The following is a 19,175-nucleotide window of genomic DNA, read 5'->3' as shown; positions in this document are numbered from 1 at the left end:
TGCTATCGTATGCAACTCTTCAGTTGCCATGAAAATTCCAAATTCCGTAGTTATATATATATTTAGCTTGGTTGATACTTTTGAAGCATTTAGTATAGTGAATACTTGAAAACTCAATTTTAATGTCCGAATGTTCATTTTCATAATTATCTATCCATCAAAATCTAGTTTTATTTATGAGGTTTAAGAAAGTACATAAAATCTTGGGGTGGTAGTTGGCATTTTAGCACCAAAACTGTGGAAATGCAATAGTTACATATAGTTCCGAAAGCCCCCTTGGACTTGGTAAGAAGTGTGGAGCTAGAAAGAAAGCTGTATAAAGCACAACTCTCCTCTCTCTCCTCTTCTCTTCTGACCAACTAAAGCAAGCATTCACGCAAGCAACGGTTGGACACTTAAATCCACCAAACACAATGACCATCAAAATGCCACCTTCTATAAATCTTTGCCTCAAAGTGTTCTCTAACTAGTTAGCAGACCTACCCAAAATGGAGCTCAAGGAGTTTAGCCCTAGAATCCGCCGTGGCGTAAACCCTACACTTGGGGAGCTTCTCAAGTCAGTTGGAGATGCACAAAGCCCTGATCATGATCATCATATTCTTGATTTAGGCTTTCCTTGCAGCTCTGTCCCTCCCTCCTCCCACCCTTTTGTCCTCTCATTCACCAATCTTACATATAGCGTCAAAGTCCGACGCAAGGTGAACTTAATACCCTCGTGTTTCGGTGCTAACTCCACTACGGCAGAGGTCAAATTGGGAAGCAGCAACGCCAACACCAAAGTTTTACTAAATGGCATCTCTGGGGAGGCTAGGGAAGGCGAGCTCATGGCGGTTCTAGGGGCAAGCGGGTCCGGAAAATCAACGCTGATCGATGCTTTAGCCGATCGAATCTCCAAGGACAGCTTGAAAGGCTCGATCACATTAAACGGAGAGGCCTTAGACTCAAGGCTCTTGAAAGTGATATCAGCTTATGTCATGCAAGACGATCTTTTGTTCCCAATGCTTACAGTTGAAGAGACTCTTATGTTCTCAGCTGAATTTAGGCTTCCTCGCAGCTTATCAAAGTCCAAGAAGAAAGCTAGGGTTCAGGCTCTGATCGACCAACTAGGCCTTCGAAACGCTGCCACTACTGTGATCGGCGATGAGGGCCACAGAGGCGTCTCTGGAGGCGAAAGAAGGAGAGTTTCTATTGGAATTGACATAATTCACGACCCCATTGTTCTGTTTCTTGATGAACCAACTTCAGGGCTTGACTCGACGAGTGCTTTCATGGTGGTGAAGGTTTTGCAGAGAATAGCTCAGAGTGGGAGCATTGTGGTCATGTCCATTCACCAACCCAGTTACAGGATTTTGAGCTTGTTGGATCGTTTGATATTTCTTTCTCATGGACAGACTGTGTATGGTGGCTCGCCGGCTAATCTTCCTGTGTTTTTCAGGGAGTTTGGACATCCGATTCCCGAAACTGAGAACCGAACTGAGTTTGCTCTCGACCTCATTCGAGAATTGGAGGAAACCCCAGGTCACTATTTCAACTTCGCTAATTTTGTTCACTAGATAACATGATAACACACACGAGTAGTATTTTATCTAATCGAAATAATTAATGTTTAGAATGGACATAAATTGAATTACCCATAGATTACTTTTTTCCATTAGTATATTTCTTGCCTACAAAAACAAACCATGGCATACAGTTAGTCCACAGTAGATATGAACTCCCATTATCCCATACAACCAGTCTATAGCAGCAGAGAAATACTTCCCTATCCTCGTTTTATTGCCTCGATATGTATTCTCTCTTTCTCTGATAGGTGACATGAAGAGATATCATATAACACCCTCGCCTATTACAGGGGGATATGTAGAGATATATTTTGTTACTGATTATAAAAAGAAAAGGTGAGTTAAACAAACACTAATTAGCTAGAAAAGTTGCACAAAATACATCATGCCATTTTGTAGAATGGGGTTTTCGTGAAGAAATGGAAGCGTGTAGAAAATAGATTATAGGAGACACAGGTCACCATCACTCTTCCATTGGCAAACCAACCTTAAACTAATTAGAGAATTAAAATGCAACGCATTTTGGTCTAATTACTATTGACTTTGAATTTTGCTGCAACCAAAACTAGGACTATGAGTCTTTAATTTATGATGCATTAAGAAAAGTTTCTAATTGAATTAAGAAAAGTTTAACATATAAAGACACCTAAGTTATCCAATAAAATGATTGGTGATGGCCAGAAGAAACATAGCAAATCTACGTTAAATTTGTTCACCAAATTTTGCTAATTGAATACATGGGCCAATCGTATTTTTTCGACTATAAATAAACAATGTATAAAATGGACATTAATTTGAATCAAACTAAACACTGTGACATGTCACATGATCATTTTGTACATAAATTTAGTGATGATATGGTGCTCATCACTATTTTTAAAATTGGATGTTTCAACAGGCGGAACAAAGAGCTTGGTGGAATTCAACGCGTCCTGGCAGCTCAACAAAAATCAACAAAGACAAGAGGCAGATCCAAACAACTTGATCAACTCCATCACCAGGCCAAAGCTTTCCCTCAAGGATGCAATAAGTGCAAGCATTTCAAGAGGCAAACTAGTCTCCGGTGCACCAAATGACCCAAGCCTCTCCTCCTCAGTCCCCACATTTGCCAACCCATGTTGGATTGAAATAGCAGTCATCTCCAAACGCTCCTTCACAAACTCAAGACGAATGCCGGAGCTCTTTGGCATTCGCCTAGGTGCAGTCCTAGTGACCGGGCTTATTTTAGCCACTATGTTTTGGAAACTTGATAACTCTCCAAAAGGTGTCCAAGAGCGGTTGGGCTTTTTCGCCTTTGCCATGTCCACCACATTCTACACGTGCGCCGAGGCCATCCCAATTTTCCTCCAAGAACGCTACATTTTCATGAGAGAAACCGCCTACAACGCCTACCGCCGGTCCTCTTACGTTCTTGCTCACTCTCTAATCTCCATTCCCTCCCTAATCTTCCTCTCCTTAGCCTTCGCCGCCACGACCTTTTGGGCCGTGGGTCTAGCGGGCGGTGTTCATGGCTTCCTTTTCTTCTTCTTCACTATTTGCGCTGCGTTTTGGGCCGGGAGTTCTTTCGTCACATTCCTTTCGGGCATTGTGACCCATGTCATGTTGGGCTACACAGTTGTGGTAGCCATTTTGGCCTACTTCCTTCTCTTTAGTGGGTTCTTCATAAGTAGAGATAGAATCCCACTGTATTGGATTTGGTTCCACTACATTTCCCTAGTGAAGTACCCATATGAAGGTGTCTTGCAAAATGAGTTTGATGACCCCACCAAGTGCTTTGTGAGAGGGACCCAGATGTTTGACAGCACACCACTAGGAACCGTCCCCGTGGCAGTGAAGTTGGAGCTGCTCAAGAGCATGAGCACCACTTTGGGCGTCAACATCACCGGCTCCACGTGCGTGACCACGGGAACAGATATACTGAAGCAGCAGGGGATCACTGACCTCAGTAAATGGAGTTGCTTGTGGATCACCGTTGCCTGGGGGTTCTTCTTTAGGTTTCTGTTTTATTTTACTTTGTTGTTGGGCAGCAAGAACAAGAGGAGGTAGTAATTTGTGAGGTGAGGGGTGTCACAGACTCACAGTCATATAATCTGTCTGATTATTATTTTCTTTATTGATTTTCAGTGTATAATTTTAAGTTATTACCATGTAGTTTTGTAATATATGCAACACATTGCTTATGAGAGATTTTCACTTCGAACGTCCTGGATCATAATTAATTAGAGGTTGTCACGTGTCCAAAATAAAAGAAAAAATTGAAACAGCTCTTATGAAAAGGAGAAGTTCTTTGGTCTGGCAGATGAACCACATCACCCGTCAAGAGAATTCTTTGCATTGAAGTGGGATGAGCATGAGCCTGGTTGCAACTCAAACTCAAATACAACCAAACCCTTTATTTGTGTGTGTGACCAGAGGAGCGACATGATATGCCTGCCGAGTCCTATAGAACAGATGCCTGAAATAATTCTAAAACAACCTAACAAGCTCAATGCCCAACTAGATATGGGGTCAACTCAGAACAAAAGGAAATAAAACGAGTCAACTCAGAACAAATTACTGACCATGTGTAAGTTGAATTTTGGTTTTGTGGCCAAATTGTACCTATCGAGCCAGGAATCGTCCATATTGTGACGGAAGTACTTCTATAAAGTCAATTGGGCCAAGGCCCATTAATATTAGGCCCATGAAGCAATAAATAATGACATTTGGCGGTGATGTTACCTACCCAAATCCGGACTCTACATTTTTTCAGTCTATTTATCTGCTAAAATCCTAACCCTTGGATAAAAGAAAAACGCATCCTGGCCGTCAAACCTGTCGGCTTCGTTCTATAAATAACAGAGACAGAATCTATCCCTCTATCTCTTTGTGTTTCGAAAGCGCTGTTAGGGTTAAATCGAAATTTGGGGCTTTTTTACCAGTCAAGGTACGCGCTTTTAACAATAATTCAATTGTTTTAATACTTGGGATTTCAAAGGGTTTTCTCTTCGCAATTCAGTGAGTTTATAAAGTTATGAGTTTTTAAATTTTTTTCAATGCGTTTTAAATAGATTTGTTTTTCTGTATGCGATAATTTGCTTTCGAATTTATATGTTGAGCTGGAGATTTGTAGATCCTGGGTAATTTCTTGTTAAGGTGATTAAAGAATGTAATTAGGGCTTGTCAGTTGTTTCTGGAAACTTGATTGGTTCACGCTCTGCACTTTTTTCTTCAAATTGTTTTTGGAGGGGGTTAATTGTCTGATTATTCGAGATTAGGAGTTTCTGTTTTAGATAGTGTGCAAAATTTACTATTCCCCACGCAATGTTTATGGATTCTCAAATTATCCCTTATCTGTGTATGTTTCTTTTTTAAATCCACTAATGAGTTGAATTACGTACAGTTTTTTTGGAATTGGAAGTGTTATTTTTTTGTGTCTACCAATTCCCTATTATTCATGTCAATTAACTGGATTTGTGAATTGTAGCATGTTTTTTTTTTTTTTTTTTTTTTTTTGGGGACAGAATTGTAGCAAGGTTTCTTGTTCAGTGTTTACCTTACTAATTACAATATTTTTTGGCAGCTTGAAAATGCCTCGTTATGATGATCGATATGGCAATACACGCCTATATGTTGGTCGTTTGGCTTCACGCACGCGTTCACGTGATCTGGAACGCCTTTTCAGCAGATATGGCAGGTAATTGCTTTTGTTGTTTCAGAATGTATTTTGAGTGATAAATTGTTATTTCAGAATGTATTTTGAGTGATAAACTCATCATCCATGCAATATATTCAAAATCACAATAGTCATGTTAAGGTACCTTATGAATTGAAATCTAATGGAAAACTAACTTATCCATGCAATATATTTGAAATCACAACATCAGTTCGTGAGGGCATCCACCAGAAGTGTTGGGGACATTTGGTTCCTTGCCAAGCTTGCCTTTGTGCTTGGTTTAATGTAAATTTTCATGTTCTGTGTGGGAGCTTTTTGCCCCTAGGTGTTGTGTTTTCTTAACTTGAATAATCTTGTTGAAGGTTTTCTGGGGTTTGGCCTTACTTGGAGGTCTATGGTGAGAGGGTGGCCTTGGTGGAATTGGTGGAAATTCTTGCCGAGTGTATATGAGACTTTGGTGATTCTTTCTGTAGTCTTATTGCGTGTTTTTATGCAAATGGCAACAATCTCAATCTGGTGTTTAGTTCGTCTGTGACGGGCGAAGTATCATGCACTTGAAGTACTTAAGTAATGATAGCCTTACTGTTTCTGGCAACCGTTTACGCAGAGTACGAGATGTGGACATGAAGCGAGAGTTTGCGTTTGTTGTAAGTTTTTCATACTCTTGGTTTTTCTATTCTTTTTGCTTATATTTTGTTATCTTCAGAACCTGCTTAGGGATCATAAAACCCAAAAAATGGGGGTCACCTGTTTTGTTTTGTGCTCTTACTTCTTGATAACAGGAATTTAGTGATCCTCGAGATGCTGATGATGCCAGATATAGCTTAGATGGTCGGGAGTTTGATGGAACTCGTCTTATTGTTGAATTTGCAAAGGGGGTAAGGCCTATAAGCTGAATTTTCCTTTTCAAGTCAAATACCTGTGCATGTTATACTACGGATTCTTCCAAGTTTTTGAATTAAAATGCCCCTTCTAGTTTCCTGGTTACATACAGGGGTGTTACAGTGCCAATTCATGATTGCTATTCCTGCTGTACTCCCAATCTTACTTGACATTTAAAACTATATCCCTCTTTTCCTCGTCACTTTATATTACTGTTCTCAGGTTTCTAATCTGTTCATTTACTGTCATCAAACTGACATCTCCTCTCTGTGTTATGTGGAATAGGGACCGCGTGGTTCCCGGGAATATCTGGGAAGAGGTCCTACTCCTGGGTCTGGTCGTTGCTTTAATTGTGGTATTGATGGCCACTGGGCTCGTGATTGCAAGGCTGGGGACTGGAAGAATAAATGCTATCGCTGTGGAGAAAGAGGTCATATAGAAAGGCAGTGCAAAAATAGTCCCAAGGAGTTAAGGTAATCAGTTTTTCTCAAGTCTTGTTTAATTGCTTGTTTCCTTCCCCCTCCTGTTTTTGGATGCACTGTGGGATTCTTTTTTGACATTGTTCAAATTAAATTATATTGCAGGCGTGGGCGGAGTCGTTCACCTGGATCACGTTCGCCTCGCCGTGGGAGAAGCCGTAGCCCAAGTTACAGCCGAAGCCGCAGCTATAGGTCAGTGAGTATGCTCTTGATTTCGAGTTTCGTTATCACATGTATTTTATCATATTATATAATGTGTTCTTGGATGTATTTGTAATTTTGACATGATTGATATGAAGATCAGTAACAACATTTGTTTACTGTAGTTATCTGTTGCGTAGTGAGTGAGTCGTAACATGCTTGGGGTTTAGAACTGTGTTTCTTTTATCTAAGAGAATAACTGAATTGGTATTATTCCTCATATGACCTAAAGGTGGAGGGGAAATGGTGAACAAACTTAGATTCAGATGCATGATGTCTATTGAGATTTATACTTAATATTTTTCTAACAACTTGATCATTTTGTGTGTTGCCAGTCGATCAAGATCCCCAGTAAGGAGAGGGAGAAGCCGAAGCCTGGATCGTTATGACAGATCACTGAGCCCTCCTTACAGGAAGAGTCCACCGCCCTCAAAGGGGAGGAAGCACAGCCTTACACCTGATGAAGGCAGCCCCCGTGGGAGAGGTAGCCCTTCTCCCAGAAATGGTAGACTCAGCACAGAGCGAGATGGCTCAGAATACAGTCCCAGGGGAAATAGTAGAAGTCCAGTTAGCCCCATAGGGAAAAGCAGAAGCCCGAGTAGCCCTGGAAGGGATAGCCCTAGTGTTGGGAAGTACCCGAGCCCTACTGAAACTAATGGTCGCAGCCCCAGTCCAAGGGACGATAGGAGCCCTGTTGATTATGAGGATGGACGCAGTCCGTCACCCTAGGCTGTTCTGGAGAAGAATTTGTTCTCTTAGACAAAACTTTGAGCATGCATAAACTATTTAATTTTTCCCTGCTTGTTCTATCTATGAGCATATTTGACTCGCACGGTCTATTTAAATATTACATAAGAAACCAAAAAAGGAAAAAAAAACTTGTGGAGTTCAATCTTGTTACCCTATTTTGAAACTAGTCTTCTCTTCAAGATATATCAATAAAATAAAACTGAGTTTAGAACAATGACCCCATTCCATCTGTACCTTATGGAGACACACGAACTAAACTGGCCAACGTGGGGTTATTTGGCACGGCGGATTGTTATAAATTGAATTAAATTTTAGAACTGTCTCAGATAAGCTTAGATTGACTTAAGCTGGATTAAGTACTGACTTACGTTTGGTGTTGCGTTGGACGAAGAAGTTGGATTGTAAAAATAGTGAAGACTTATGTTTGGTGTTGTGTTGGACTAAAAAATAGTTCTTATAATATTTAAATTTAATTGGGGTTTTTGACCTAAAAGATAAATAAATGCTAAAAGAAATCCAATTCAAAGATTTATAACAATATCTGGCAACCAAAAAAATAAAATAATTTAAGACAATAATAAAAAGAAAATAAATAAATTTTTTCTTTTTTATAATGAAAAATAAAATTATGATATTTGTTTTTTGGCTTCTCAAGATTAATCTTAGTTGGTGGAAACATTGTTAAAGGAGCTAAGTTCACTCAATATAATTCTAGGTTTTTTAGGGACCAAGTAAAACAATAATTAAAATTATATATATATGTATAATTTTTATATATTTGACTTTTGACTTCAAACTGAAAAATATAATTTGACAAGGTAAAAATTGCTTGTGATAAAGAAATCATCACATCATAAATTATTAAACTTGTTTCAATATCAAAAAAATATCAAACATTTGTAAATTACTATAGTTTGATTTTCCAAATGCAATATCAAAATAATTATTGAAATATTTAAATTTAGTTAAGGATTTTTATCTAAAATAAATAAATGCTGCAAAAAAAAAAAAAATTCATTCAAAGATCTAAAATAATAATTAAAAGAAAACAAATAATTTTATGATATTTTTTAAAGAGAGGCGTCGGACTCACGTGTTCTATTTAGTGAGCGTGCTATTTAGAGAACCACTTTTCAGGCTCACTGTATTTGACGAGCGAGTGATGCATTTTTTTCACTATTGGACTATACAGTCTCATTTAAGTTAGTCCCGTCTCTTACTAAACAAGGATTTCGAGTGATATTTAATCCAGTCCAATACAGTAAGGCGTACCAAACATGTCCATGTTTATGTGGACAGGGAACAGGGACTAGGTTTTTTTAGCATTTAAGCCTTATTGTTACTATAAACCTGGCACTAAAGAATTTGACAACCTATATAATCCCTAATTACATTTCACAATCAATTGATTGTTTTGAATTTAATTGCCAGGTAAAAATGCCAGAAAGTGAGTAAATAATTAGACAAATAAATTACTAGTTTGGAACAGATAACTGGTCGGAATAACCGAAAAAATAAAAAATTCCATTTCTTGGTCAAATTAAATTTTAGTTATTTTCTTGCTTGGAATAAGAACACTACAAGAAATCTTCTGCAACAATTTGAATGAACCTGAACCGCCGCCATCCTCCAACTCTTATCCACAAAATGTCTAACGCAGTGGCTTTGCCCTGTCTTGGCATAGTCAGCATGGCACGCCGGCCACGTCAGACGGCCAAGACAAAGCCAAGCAAAATCCCGCCGCCGTCGACGACGAGTATCGGGTTCGGGACGAAGAGGAGGGAGCAGACGTGGCAGTGCATAGAGGGTTGTGGAGCTTGCTGCAAGCTCGAAAAAGGTCCCTCCTTTGCCACCCCTGAAGAAATCTTCAATAACCCAACTGACGTTGAGGTTTGCTCTTCTTAATGTCTCTGAGAAAATCCTCAATATCATTAGTTTGTTTTTCTTTTTCGTTTTCTGAATTGGGTTTTATGTGAAATATTTCAGCTTTACAGAAGCATGGTGGGTGCAGATGGGTGGTGTGTGAACTTCGACAAAGGCACACGCAAGTGCTTAATTTACAATGGTGAGGCATTTCATTTCACTTGTTTTACAAAGCTCGCCTTTTTGTTTTCAGCCTTCTCATTTTACTTTGAAATCTTTAACAGATCGTCCCTATTTTTGTCGTGTGGAGGCAGAGGTTTTTCAATCACTGTATGGGATTAATGAGAAGAAGTTCAACAAGGAGGCCTGCAGGTTGGCTTTCTGTTAAAAGCAATTGAGAATGATGGGTTCTTTTAGTTTTTCTTGTTCATGCTTTGATTTGGCTCAATTTTCCATCTTTTTGGTTGCAGGAGCTGCAGGGACACCATAAAGTCTGTTTATGGTCCTCATTCAAAAGAGTTGGTTAACTTCAACAGCGCAGTAACTTCAAGCTCCAGCAGCAATGGTTGTTAAATGAATGCAATTTGAATGCATTGCTAATTATGACAAATTTGCAGCAAACTGGTATAACAAATTTGGGAAAGATTCACTTTTGATGGACCTTCAAATTCCTCACTCAATTCAGAGCACCAAACTGGCCAATGATTAGTGATCTCCACTTGGGGAAGAAACTTCGAGAGCCAGAGTTTTTCGGCATCTGCAGATCCTGAGAAAAGAAATAGGCTTATCCAAAGTGACAATTTAATGTAATTCACAAAGTGCTTATTTGAATCTTTCAACATTTTTGTTTACAAGGTTGAGGACTTGGACATACCTCAGAAAACTTTGTACCAAAACCATCTTAAAAATGATTGGTTTCGCATAAAGAGCTCAGTTTGCTTAATCTACTTGATTTAGAATTAATTTGTACAGCTGTCGAATACTGATCATATTTGATTTACAATTGAACACATGGACTTATCAGATTAAGCTCAGAGTTGTAGGAGCGTGAGAAAATTGCGTGGACATATGACCTCTAAGCCAGTGAAAGCTCTCAAACTTGGTCCCAAGACCACCAGTCTGTTAAAACCGTTATTTCAAGAAGATTCATAACCACCACAGATCCAAATTCAAGAACTTCTCCTCACACACTTTGTTCACCTCCTCCTCTTTCTCTCCCTCTCTCCAAAATGCCAAAGTTGATGATCTCACAAACCTCAACTTCAACCATGTCCATACTTCTCCTTGTAGCTTTCTTGGCCCTCACTCCCACCATTGAAGCCCTCTGCTCAGACACCGTGTTCACTTCTCTCTCGTCATCCGGCTTCACACTCTTTGCTCATGCTTTGCATTCCCACAATCTCACCGCCACCGCCAACACCACCGTCACCTGTTTCATCCCGCCCGATGACAGCTTCTTAGGGCAACCCCTCAATGCCAACACCCTCCGCGCTCACATCTACACGTCGGAGGCCTTGCCTTACCAGTCCCTCCTTAGACTTCCACTGAATACCACCCTCCCAGCTCTCCACCACAACACAAGGCTTGTTTTCGGCACTGATGGCAAAAGGGTCTCTTTCAATGACGTTCTTGTCACTGCCCCGAATCTCCACATTGATGATTCTTGTGTTGTTCATGGCGTTGAAAGGCCTTTGGTGCCAATCCCATCGTTGATGGATGATGTTCCGAGGCCAAGAACCGAGACTCTGCCATCTCCAGCCTTGCCAAAGCATCGGGGTCATCGTCGGTTTGCAGAGATTGTCAGGTTTGTTCGTCGTGCACCCAATCCAGTTCTTGTGGATGGGGATCAAGACACCTACCTCCCTTGAGAATTTTTGAAGTCTTGGCAATGTTTCTTTGTCTTGACGGGATATTTGATGTTTTACTGTTAGTGGAGCATTTCGATTCTGGTTGTTAATCTTTGTGATTTAGGTAGTCATATTGTTTGAGATTTAGGTGGTTTTGGGTCAAAAGAGTTTGTCAAATCATGGTTGCAGGTTCCATTTCTTGTGGAACCAGAAATGCTGTGTAATTGTAAACCATAATGAAATACCATTTGGGATTTTATTCCAAACCAGTTTCTTTCTTTTCTTCATTAATGATCTCCTCATAAACGGAATTTATGAGCTGAAGTTTACATTTGATGAATTCAGCAGTGAATTGTTGTTGTGTGACAACTTGAGAAGATATTTTGCCAACCACATTGAAAGGTAACGGGATTGTATGGACCAAAAGAAAGGCTTTCTCAACAAGTGGAGGCTGTGACTTCTTCTCTCAGAGAATAAGAATCGAATAAAGATGCTCTGCCGGCCAATCTCTAAAGTCTTCTTTTCATACAAAAAGATATTCGGTTCATGAAGGCATTAGTAGTTAGTAACCAAAGTTATGGCCATTTACGATAGATTTCAGAGACCAATATGCTCATGTTCCCTTTTCTTTTCTTGTATCAGAAACAACCTTTCCCACATAATATAAGCTCAGCCTCTAGCCTTTCCTCGAATGTCCCAAGTCCTGAATGCTTCCTTCCTAGAATAGAATAGAATTACCTGTCTACATGGGACTAAGCTAAGTTTCAGAGAGACCTTTGAGCAAGGTTCGACCTGCGTTGGAGCTTGAACATGAACGAGGAAGGAGTCGAAGAAACCCACCTCATTCCATATGACAGAAATTATGTCATTGCTTACAATGATGAACATCAGCCATCAGATGCAATATGGTATCCTTGTCCTTTCTTCAACCCCATTTCTTCCCAGGAGGGATTTCTTGATGGTTTAACATCTCCATCATGCGGGACAGATGCGGCCGATTTCGCAAGCAGTCTCTGGAATGAGAATGAACTTGCTGAGGAGACTTGTGAGGGTGAAGAGTTACCATATTATGGCTGTGGAAACTGGCTCAGAGAATATGAGAGCTCCTTTGGTCAGTGTTGGGGAGATGGGTACTTCTCCCACGGCAATGGAACTCACAACAATGAAGGAGACAGTGAGTTGAAGGAGATAGAAGGCTCCAGGCAGAGTGAACAACAGCATGAAAGCCATTTGAGGCATGAAGAAGTCACTCAAGATGGCCATCCTTCTTGTGACTCTAATCCTTGGTATGATCTTTGGCTTGCATTTGGAGGGGAAACAGAGACCCATGGCTGGGGTGAGCAAGAAACCAGGATCACACCTTCCTACAACGTGCCGGATTTCGGAGTTTGTGAGAGTCTTTTTGGCTACTGGCCTTGCTTGTATCGATAAGACTGGAAGACATGTAATGAACAGCAAGTGAACAATGACTTGGCAACAATCTTTGTGATCATGGAATTTTTGTGTTTCGCATTCTGATGTAAGATACGGGTGAATTGTAGATTTAGGTAGTTTAGCAGAAGCGAAAACAATGAAAACAGAAAATTAAACACATAAAGATAGGTTTGGAATCACTCAAGGGGCTTCACACCCGTCCTTGGCTTCGCACCAAGGGATTTGGCCTCACATCAGAATTCTCTAATATCTGGACTCAATAACTCAAATCTACCATAATGAATTACATGGGATGGCATTTATAGCAAATTAAAACCAAGAATGAGGGACTTCACCAAATTCGTCTCCACAATCTTCGTCGGCAAGTTGGGGCTCATAAAACCTATCGGTACTGTAAATAACACCTATTGAGGTGTTACTTAGTCATGGGACTTTGGCATCCCAAAGTTCCTCTTCAAAGTTCCTTGTCATTTCTCAAATCCTTCTTTAAATTTTGCTAAACAGGTTAGTTTTGATCATATGGGACTTTCAAGCCCCAAATTCCATCTCTAAGTACCTCATCCAAACACACTCTAGAGAACTTAAAGAATCCATGGAAACATAAAACTCACAAATTCAGGCAGATGCCACTAGACCAACAAATCTGCCACCTCAGTACTCAAAATGTTTGCCCTCGTTTTGTTTTCCTCGTGTATGAAACCATTCGACTCCAAGAATAGGCTTAAAAACCACATAATCCCTCAACCATGGGACTTGAAACTCTCCCAAGTTTACTGCTGCTGCTCATATATCTGCATATAAGTCTCAGAAAGGGCAACCATTTGGGGAAGAATTTCTGAAACATGAAGATCCTGCATCTCATGCCATAATTTTTCTGATTTTCTCTGTACAAATATCCTGTATGAACCTTCACCAGGTTTGCCATCATGAACAATGTTGGCAATCAGATCATACTTTGAACGCAAACTCTCATTCTCTTTGGGGATTGACACTGGGATGTAGTCTTTCACACGAAAGTCGACTAAAGTCGGAGAGAAGTTGTTCTTGGTAAATCGCTGAATGTGGAGAATAAGATACTGTGGTAATCGGGTGACTCGATACCTCATCCTTGCTATGCGAGGTCCGACTACTTCAGTCAGAGTCTCCCCATCAAATTTCTTCAAAATGTTGGACAGCCGGACCTGGGGTATTATGTTTTTCTCCGTCACATCTTTGGAAAGAGGTGGTGGGGGCAAATCCAACCCAAGCATTAAGAAAGGCATTTTGTAAGTTTCCTTGAGAATGCCGTTGTTTTCAGTGGCAGCATCTGTATTCTGATCGTCACCATTTTCTTTCTTAGGAATCTCCTTCACAACCTCCAGTTCCCCCCGAAAGCACTCATAGTTAGATGATGCTGCTATCTTTCTTTGAATTTGTTAGATGTGCATGCAGTGTATTAAGCAGCCATGAGATGAATTCAACAGGGTCAGATTGCGTGCATGCCATATCTTTCTCGTGAGCTCCCCGAATCGATGAACAAGTGGAGATTTGCAATGTTGATAATTCTTAGGGATGAGGAAAAAGTGTTTTAGTGGAGTAACTAATTAAAGATTGAATGGTGACATTGACAAAATCAGTCTCCTTTCATGTTATTGAGCCCCAACATTCCAGGAAGGTAATAAGAACCATCAAGTGCCCTAGACCATTGCTTGTTTTTGTCAATCTGCTGAACTTGTTCCTCCGTAAACCTCGGGTTCAAGACATGTCTAATGTCATCCAATGACGGGTCACTGATTTCGTACCCATCAGGAAGGCAATAAACTTTCTCCGTTCGAAGATTGATATAAACATGGTGTCCAGCTTCAAGGCTATGAGTATATGCATGGGACTTGTTCCCTCTTCCTTGGTAATACTTACCACAAACTAAACATGTATACACATTCAAATTTGACAGAGACACAGAACAAAATCAAAATCAAAATAAACTCGGAAACTTAATCAAATCCTACTAAAATCTGGAAACTATAGAACCTAAGAAAATAACAAATAAATTAGGAACCTAAATAATGATGGCCGCATCACTTTCATTTGTATAACTCACAATATTAAATATACAGCTCTTAATTTCGACTAAAGTATGAACAATGCCATGCACCCACCGACGACAGAGGGTTTCATCTTTGGCCACTCAAGAACACATTGAGCGTCACAAGAAAAGTAAGATTTTGCACAGTATGTACCTATCTTTATCTTTGTTCTCTTTTTTTACTCTTTACAATAGAAAAATTTATGTAAGATCAACCTACTGTAAAGAACGTAAAAAATTAAATTCACTATAAGTCCATCATATTACATGGTCAAGCCCCAATTCCTCTTCAATATCATCACCATCTTCAAACAGCTTTAGGAACCGAGCTTGATCTTGCTCTCTCTTCTTCTTTTGCCAGAACTTGTGTGCAACTACTCCCCCAACAATACACACTACTAAAACGATAACAACGATTAATATCACTAGAACAATATGCCATCCATTTTTCTTTTCTTCTTTATGTGCCGCAGTGGCGGACTTGGAATCTGCAAACATATGGCCAGAAAATTATGATTACAAGTTGGACACTAAATATAAGAGTAGATTGGATTCAAATACAGATGTATGCATGCCAACAACAGCTACGCCGGTTGGTAATCAAGTATGAAGGCAGCAGCATCAAGAAAATCTGGAAATTTCTGTATTATCGAACGCATTCAACTACAGTTAAGAATCATGCAGAGCTTTATCTTCTGTTATTTCTAGCAAACACACACCACCAAAGTTCCTAGTCACTCATTTGAGTAATATGTACTAAAATATCATTAGCTAGGAATTTTATCCAATATGGGAGCACTGGCATGCCATCTAAGAGTGAGCTTTCTGTGACCAGTTTAAGGCTCTAACCACAAAACTCCTTATCAACTTAAACTAGGCATGAACGAAATAATCTCAAAATTTTCAATTGAGTAGACTCACACTCACCAGGTGAAGCAGCAGGTAGACACTTTGGACACGAAAAGGAAGCGTTGAATTCCTTGCTCTTGAATCGGACATATTTTCCATCAGAAGAATCGAAGTCAGAAGGACATAACTCCCACTCATCAAATATGTCATCTGATTTAAAAGTGTCCTTCTCATACAACCCGCATCGCTTGCACTTCTTACTCGAAAACTCTGTCAGAGGCTGAAAGCATGAAAAATCACAATTCCATCAGAAACCTACCTAATTAAAAGCTCAACAACAGCTTTTCAGCTCAAAACAGCTTGGGTGCATACATACAATTGATTTCTAGCTGGACATCAGACATATTATGCTGTCACAGTCAATCAGTACCGCACATTATTCTACCTATTCAATGGCCCTGATCTCACAACACCATATGGCTAGTTATGTTTTCTAAATTGGACCAAACAGAATTCATCTTATCAAAAATTACAATATTAGATTTTAAAACAAAGGCAAATTGAAATAGAAACGGAAATTTTGAGCATAAGCACAATCTCACCTGCCAAGACTCTTCGCCTTTGAATTCATACGACACGTTCTTCTCCTTCACATCTGGAAACACCGTCTTGTTCTCCCCTTGGCATGTGAAATACACAATCGGCTTCACACCTTTTATGAACTCGTGCGTGTCGTATATCACAATCGAACCCAGCGTCACGGTCGCCGATAATATACATCCTATGTACGAAAACAAACAAATCAATCTCACACACAACGGCGTCGTATTCAACACATCAAATTCCTGTTTGTTTCCCGAGAAAAATAACGAAAATTTACCTGGAAAGCAGCTGAGGAACACGCCAAAGACGATAAAATTGATTGAAACCTTAGAAATCCGGGGCTTCCGAATCGGCATATCGAGATTTATATCGCGTTTTGTCGAAAATTTGGAGGAGATGATCGGACAGAGGAACGGCGGGAGTGCGATACGCAGCTCTCTCGTTTGTCTCTCTGAGACCACCGCGAGGGGGGGCAATTTCGTCAAATGAAAAGTGTGGTTGGTGTTGTTGTGGCGGTGGTTTTTGCTGGTGTTTTCGAATCTTTTTGTTTTCTTGAGCTCGAAGAAGACGAAGATGAGAGATAAACGAAAAGCGGGGTTGACCGTGAACAGTTCGCGCTTCGCGCTACGCCATATCGGAAAATTACACGGGGTTGAAGTCTCTGGTGGGCTAGGTGCGTAGTGCGCACTACGCACACCACTTCTCAGATCATGCCACGTAGTCGAAAAGCAAATGAAGACAAGTTACATTTGTAGTCTCTGTAGTCTGTAATATTTCTGATTTTTTACTTGAGCACATGTAGTTTTAGTTTTAGCAATTAAAGACATGTAATTTATTTAGATTTGCAATTCAGGACAACCCGTAAATTTGTTAATGCTCCAAATTAAAATATAAAGTGACAACATGTCATGGATATACATGCATGGCAATCTATTGTTCGGTTATTGTTCTTAACATGTAAGTAACAAGCTGTTAATTAATTGCATCATATTATCATATTCTTTATCATCTTATAAGATGTTTCTTTCGATTTTGAATGAAACATCATTTTTAACAATAACGTTAAAATTAAGACTACAAGTATAATTTCACCTTGATCAAATGAGAGAGTTAGAAAAATAAATACACTACTTAATCTATTCCCTCCATTGTTGATGAAACCAAACTTTTCCAAATAAAATTGAATGTGACCAAATCTTTTTCATTTTGAAATAGACAAAAGAGATTAATGGACAATTAGAATATTGTCACGAATTGATCAAGGACATCAGACCAAAAAATAAAATAAAATAGTCCTTGATACTTCTTAGTCTGTTTGATGATGGTGGAAGTGACGGAGCCAGTCCTAGATCAGGATTTGCCCTGGCGCCCTCATTTTTTTGACATCTCTCCTATATACAACTTACTAATAGACAACTTGTAATTTAAATTAATGGCCCCTTTAAAAACAATTAGACATGACTATTTTTTGAAAATTTTAGTTCTAACATGTGTTTTTAACACTTAAATGTATTTGATATGCTTGTGTTTTCTATCTCGGTCCTCCCGATCTTATAATTCTAGCTCCGCCCTTGGTGGAAATTGATCTCTCTTGCTTTAAAATATATATTTAAAAAAAATAACCTTCTAAAATTCAAAGCTGCTGCTGCCGAATGGTATTAAACACACACCTGAAAGAACTACAACTAACTTAACTAACATTGAGCTTGCAGCACAATAAGGCATGGACAGGTATTTTGCATGAAAACAACATTCTGAGCCATTGACCTGAAGACGTCCCGAAACTGCGGCTCTCCATCGCCAGCCTCCTAACAATAGCATAACTATTTATGCTTTTTTCAAGGGTCAATTTTGGCATCAATCTATCTATTTTCGTAAAACTATGGATGCCCCAAGAAGGATTAGGCATAGCATGATGGTAAAATCGATTGAGTTGTAAGGTAATTTTATGGAAACTACACCAAATAAAGCACCTCTTAGCCCTCTCATGCTCACTCTCTCTTGCCGATGCTCTCGGAACTTGAGAGCTGGCCACCGAAATTAAACCAAACCAAACCAACTTCGCCATATCATTTCACCCTTATCAAATATAAAATACCTAAATTACAACCACCATCGCCACCGCCCACCTCCACATACAACAACCCAATGCCGCGACGTCAAACTTTCGCTACTATAATAATCACCATCTCTATTTTGATCCCCTTCATCTTGGCCAACCCATTCCACCTCCCGAGACACGACGTTCATATCAATCATGTCGAAAAGGTGACTGCCAAATCCAATGCTAATCCCCATGCCAATAACGTAGACGATGACGGGAATGGCATTGGAACAAGCATTGGCGGGATTGCAAATGTCGCCAATGACATTGTCAATGGCATAGCCAACGCATTGAAACCGAACAACGAAAACTACACAGAATACCCGCCTCCCGCGCTAGCCCAAGAGTTCATCATGGTGCATAATGAGATTCGAAAGGCTGAGAACGTGCCGCCCTTAGTATGGAATGAGACGTTGGCCCAATTCGCAGAAGATTGGGCCAAGAAGCAGACCGATTGCGGTATGCGCCACTCGAAGGGCCAATATGGGGAGAACTTGTTCTGGGGTTTTAAGGCCCATTGGTTGCCGAGAGAGGCAGTGGAGGATTGGGCTCATGAGAAGCAATTTTACAATAGAGAAAAGCGACAATGCGCCCAAGACAAAGCTTGCGGCCACTACACGCAGATTGTATGGAAGACCACTCAACAAGTTGGGTGCGCTCGGTTCAGATGCTCCAACGGAAGTTTGCTCATTATTTGTGAATATGCTCCACCTGGGAATTATGCCAATGAGGACCCTTTTAATCCAGGCTCTCCACTTTCTCCTCCTCCTACTCCTAGTGCTACTTCTCCACCATCTTTGTCATCACCGTCATCGCCATCGCCACCGCCGCCAACACCAACACCAACACCGCCATTGCCACTGCCGCCACACCAACACATC

General features: G+C 40.0%; 6 protein-coding genes and 1 pseudogene across 9 annotated transcripts in view; 5 read left to right on the top strand and 2 right to left on the bottom strand.

The window, feature by feature from the left end:
* Window positions 318-3,762, top strand: LOC18772598 (ABC transporter G family member 20). Its single transcript, XM_007207996.2, has 2 exons — window positions 318-1,518; window positions 2,461-3,762. The coding sequence occupies exons 1-2, from the start codon at window positions 489-491 to the stop codon at window positions 3,606-3,608; spliced, it is 2,178 nt and encodes a 725-aa protein (XP_007208058.1). The 5' UTR covers window positions 318-488; the 3' UTR covers window positions 3,609-3,762.
* Window positions 4,396-7,671, top strand: LOC18773062 (serine/arginine-rich splicing factor RS2Z33). Of its 3 annotated transcripts, none has more exons than XM_020566583.1 (7): window positions 4,396-4,488; window positions 5,125-5,238; window positions 5,825-5,864; window positions 6,000-6,095; window positions 6,385-6,572; window positions 6,684-6,770; window positions 7,115-7,671. In XM_020566583.1, exons 2-7 carry the CDS (start codon window positions 5,132-5,134, stop codon window positions 7,506-7,508), a joined length of 912 nt encoding a protein of 303 aa, XP_020422172.1. In that variant the 5' UTR covers window positions 4,396-4,488; window positions 5,125-5,131; the 3' UTR covers window positions 7,509-7,671. The 3 variants fall into 3 exon arrangements, with proteins under 3 accessions (XP_020422172.1, XP_020422173.1, XP_020422174.1); XM_020566584.1 differs by having other exon boundaries at window positions 4,428-4,488; window positions 5,580-5,864; XM_020566585.1 differs by lacking the exon at window positions 4,396-4,488 and adding an exon at window positions 5,580-5,674.
* LOC109949515 lies at window positions 9,007-10,333 on the top strand. 2 transcript variants are annotated; one of them, XM_020565303.1, is made up of 4 exons: window positions 9,007-9,419; window positions 9,516-9,594; window positions 9,707-9,764; window positions 9,863-10,333. In XM_020565303.1, the coding sequence occupies exons 1-4, from the start codon at window positions 9,135-9,137 to the stop codon at window positions 9,963-9,965; spliced, it is 525 nt and encodes a 174-aa protein (XP_020420892.1). In that variant the 5' UTR covers window positions 9,007-9,134; the 3' UTR covers window positions 9,966-10,333. The 2 variants fall into 2 exon arrangements, with proteins under 2 accessions (XP_020420892.1, XP_020420891.1); XM_020565302.1 differs by having other exon boundaries at window positions 9,020-9,419; window positions 9,677-9,764; window positions 9,863-10,082.
* LOC109949516 lies at window positions 11,732-12,818 on the top strand. The gene has a single exon (XM_020565304.1). It carries the CDS (start codon window positions 12,050-12,052, stop codon window positions 12,668-12,670), a length of 621 nt encoding a protein of 206 aa, XP_020420893.1. The 5' UTR covers window positions 11,732-12,049; the 3' UTR covers window positions 12,671-12,818.
* LOC18774653 lies at window positions 13,385-14,615 on the bottom strand (annotated as a pseudogene).
* On the bottom strand, window positions 14,700-16,919 carry LOC18775597. Its single transcript, XM_007207702.2, has 4 exons — window positions 16,468-16,919; window positions 16,190-16,368; window positions 15,666-15,867; window positions 14,700-15,226 (listed from the first exon to the last, which is right to left on the bottom strand). Exons 1-4 carry the CDS (start codon window positions 16,544-16,546, stop codon window positions 14,997-14,999), a joined length of 690 nt encoding a protein of 229 aa, XP_007207764.1. The 5' UTR covers window positions 16,547-16,919; the 3' UTR covers window positions 14,700-14,996.
* The window catches only part of LOC18772686 (pathogenesis-related protein PRMS), a 2,343-nt gene continuing 1,506 nt past the window's right edge, over window positions 18,339-19,175 (top strand). Inside the window, exon 1 of the mRNA XM_007208660.2 lies at window positions 18,339-19,102. Coding sequence (XP_007208722.2) covers window positions 18,339-19,102 — 764 coding nt within the window. The remainder of the gene's footprint in view (window positions 19,103-19,175) is intronic.

This window comes from Prunus persica, chromosome G6 (assembly GCF_000346465.2).
Source record: "Prunus persica cultivar Lovell chromosome G6, Prunus_persica_NCBIv2, whole genome shotgun sequence".
Taxonomy (NCBI): domain Eukaryota; kingdom Viridiplantae; phylum Streptophyta; class Magnoliopsida; order Rosales; family Rosaceae; genus Prunus; species Prunus persica.
Note: the sequence above shows the minus strand (reverse complement) of the source record. Positions and strands in the feature narration are given on the sequence as shown.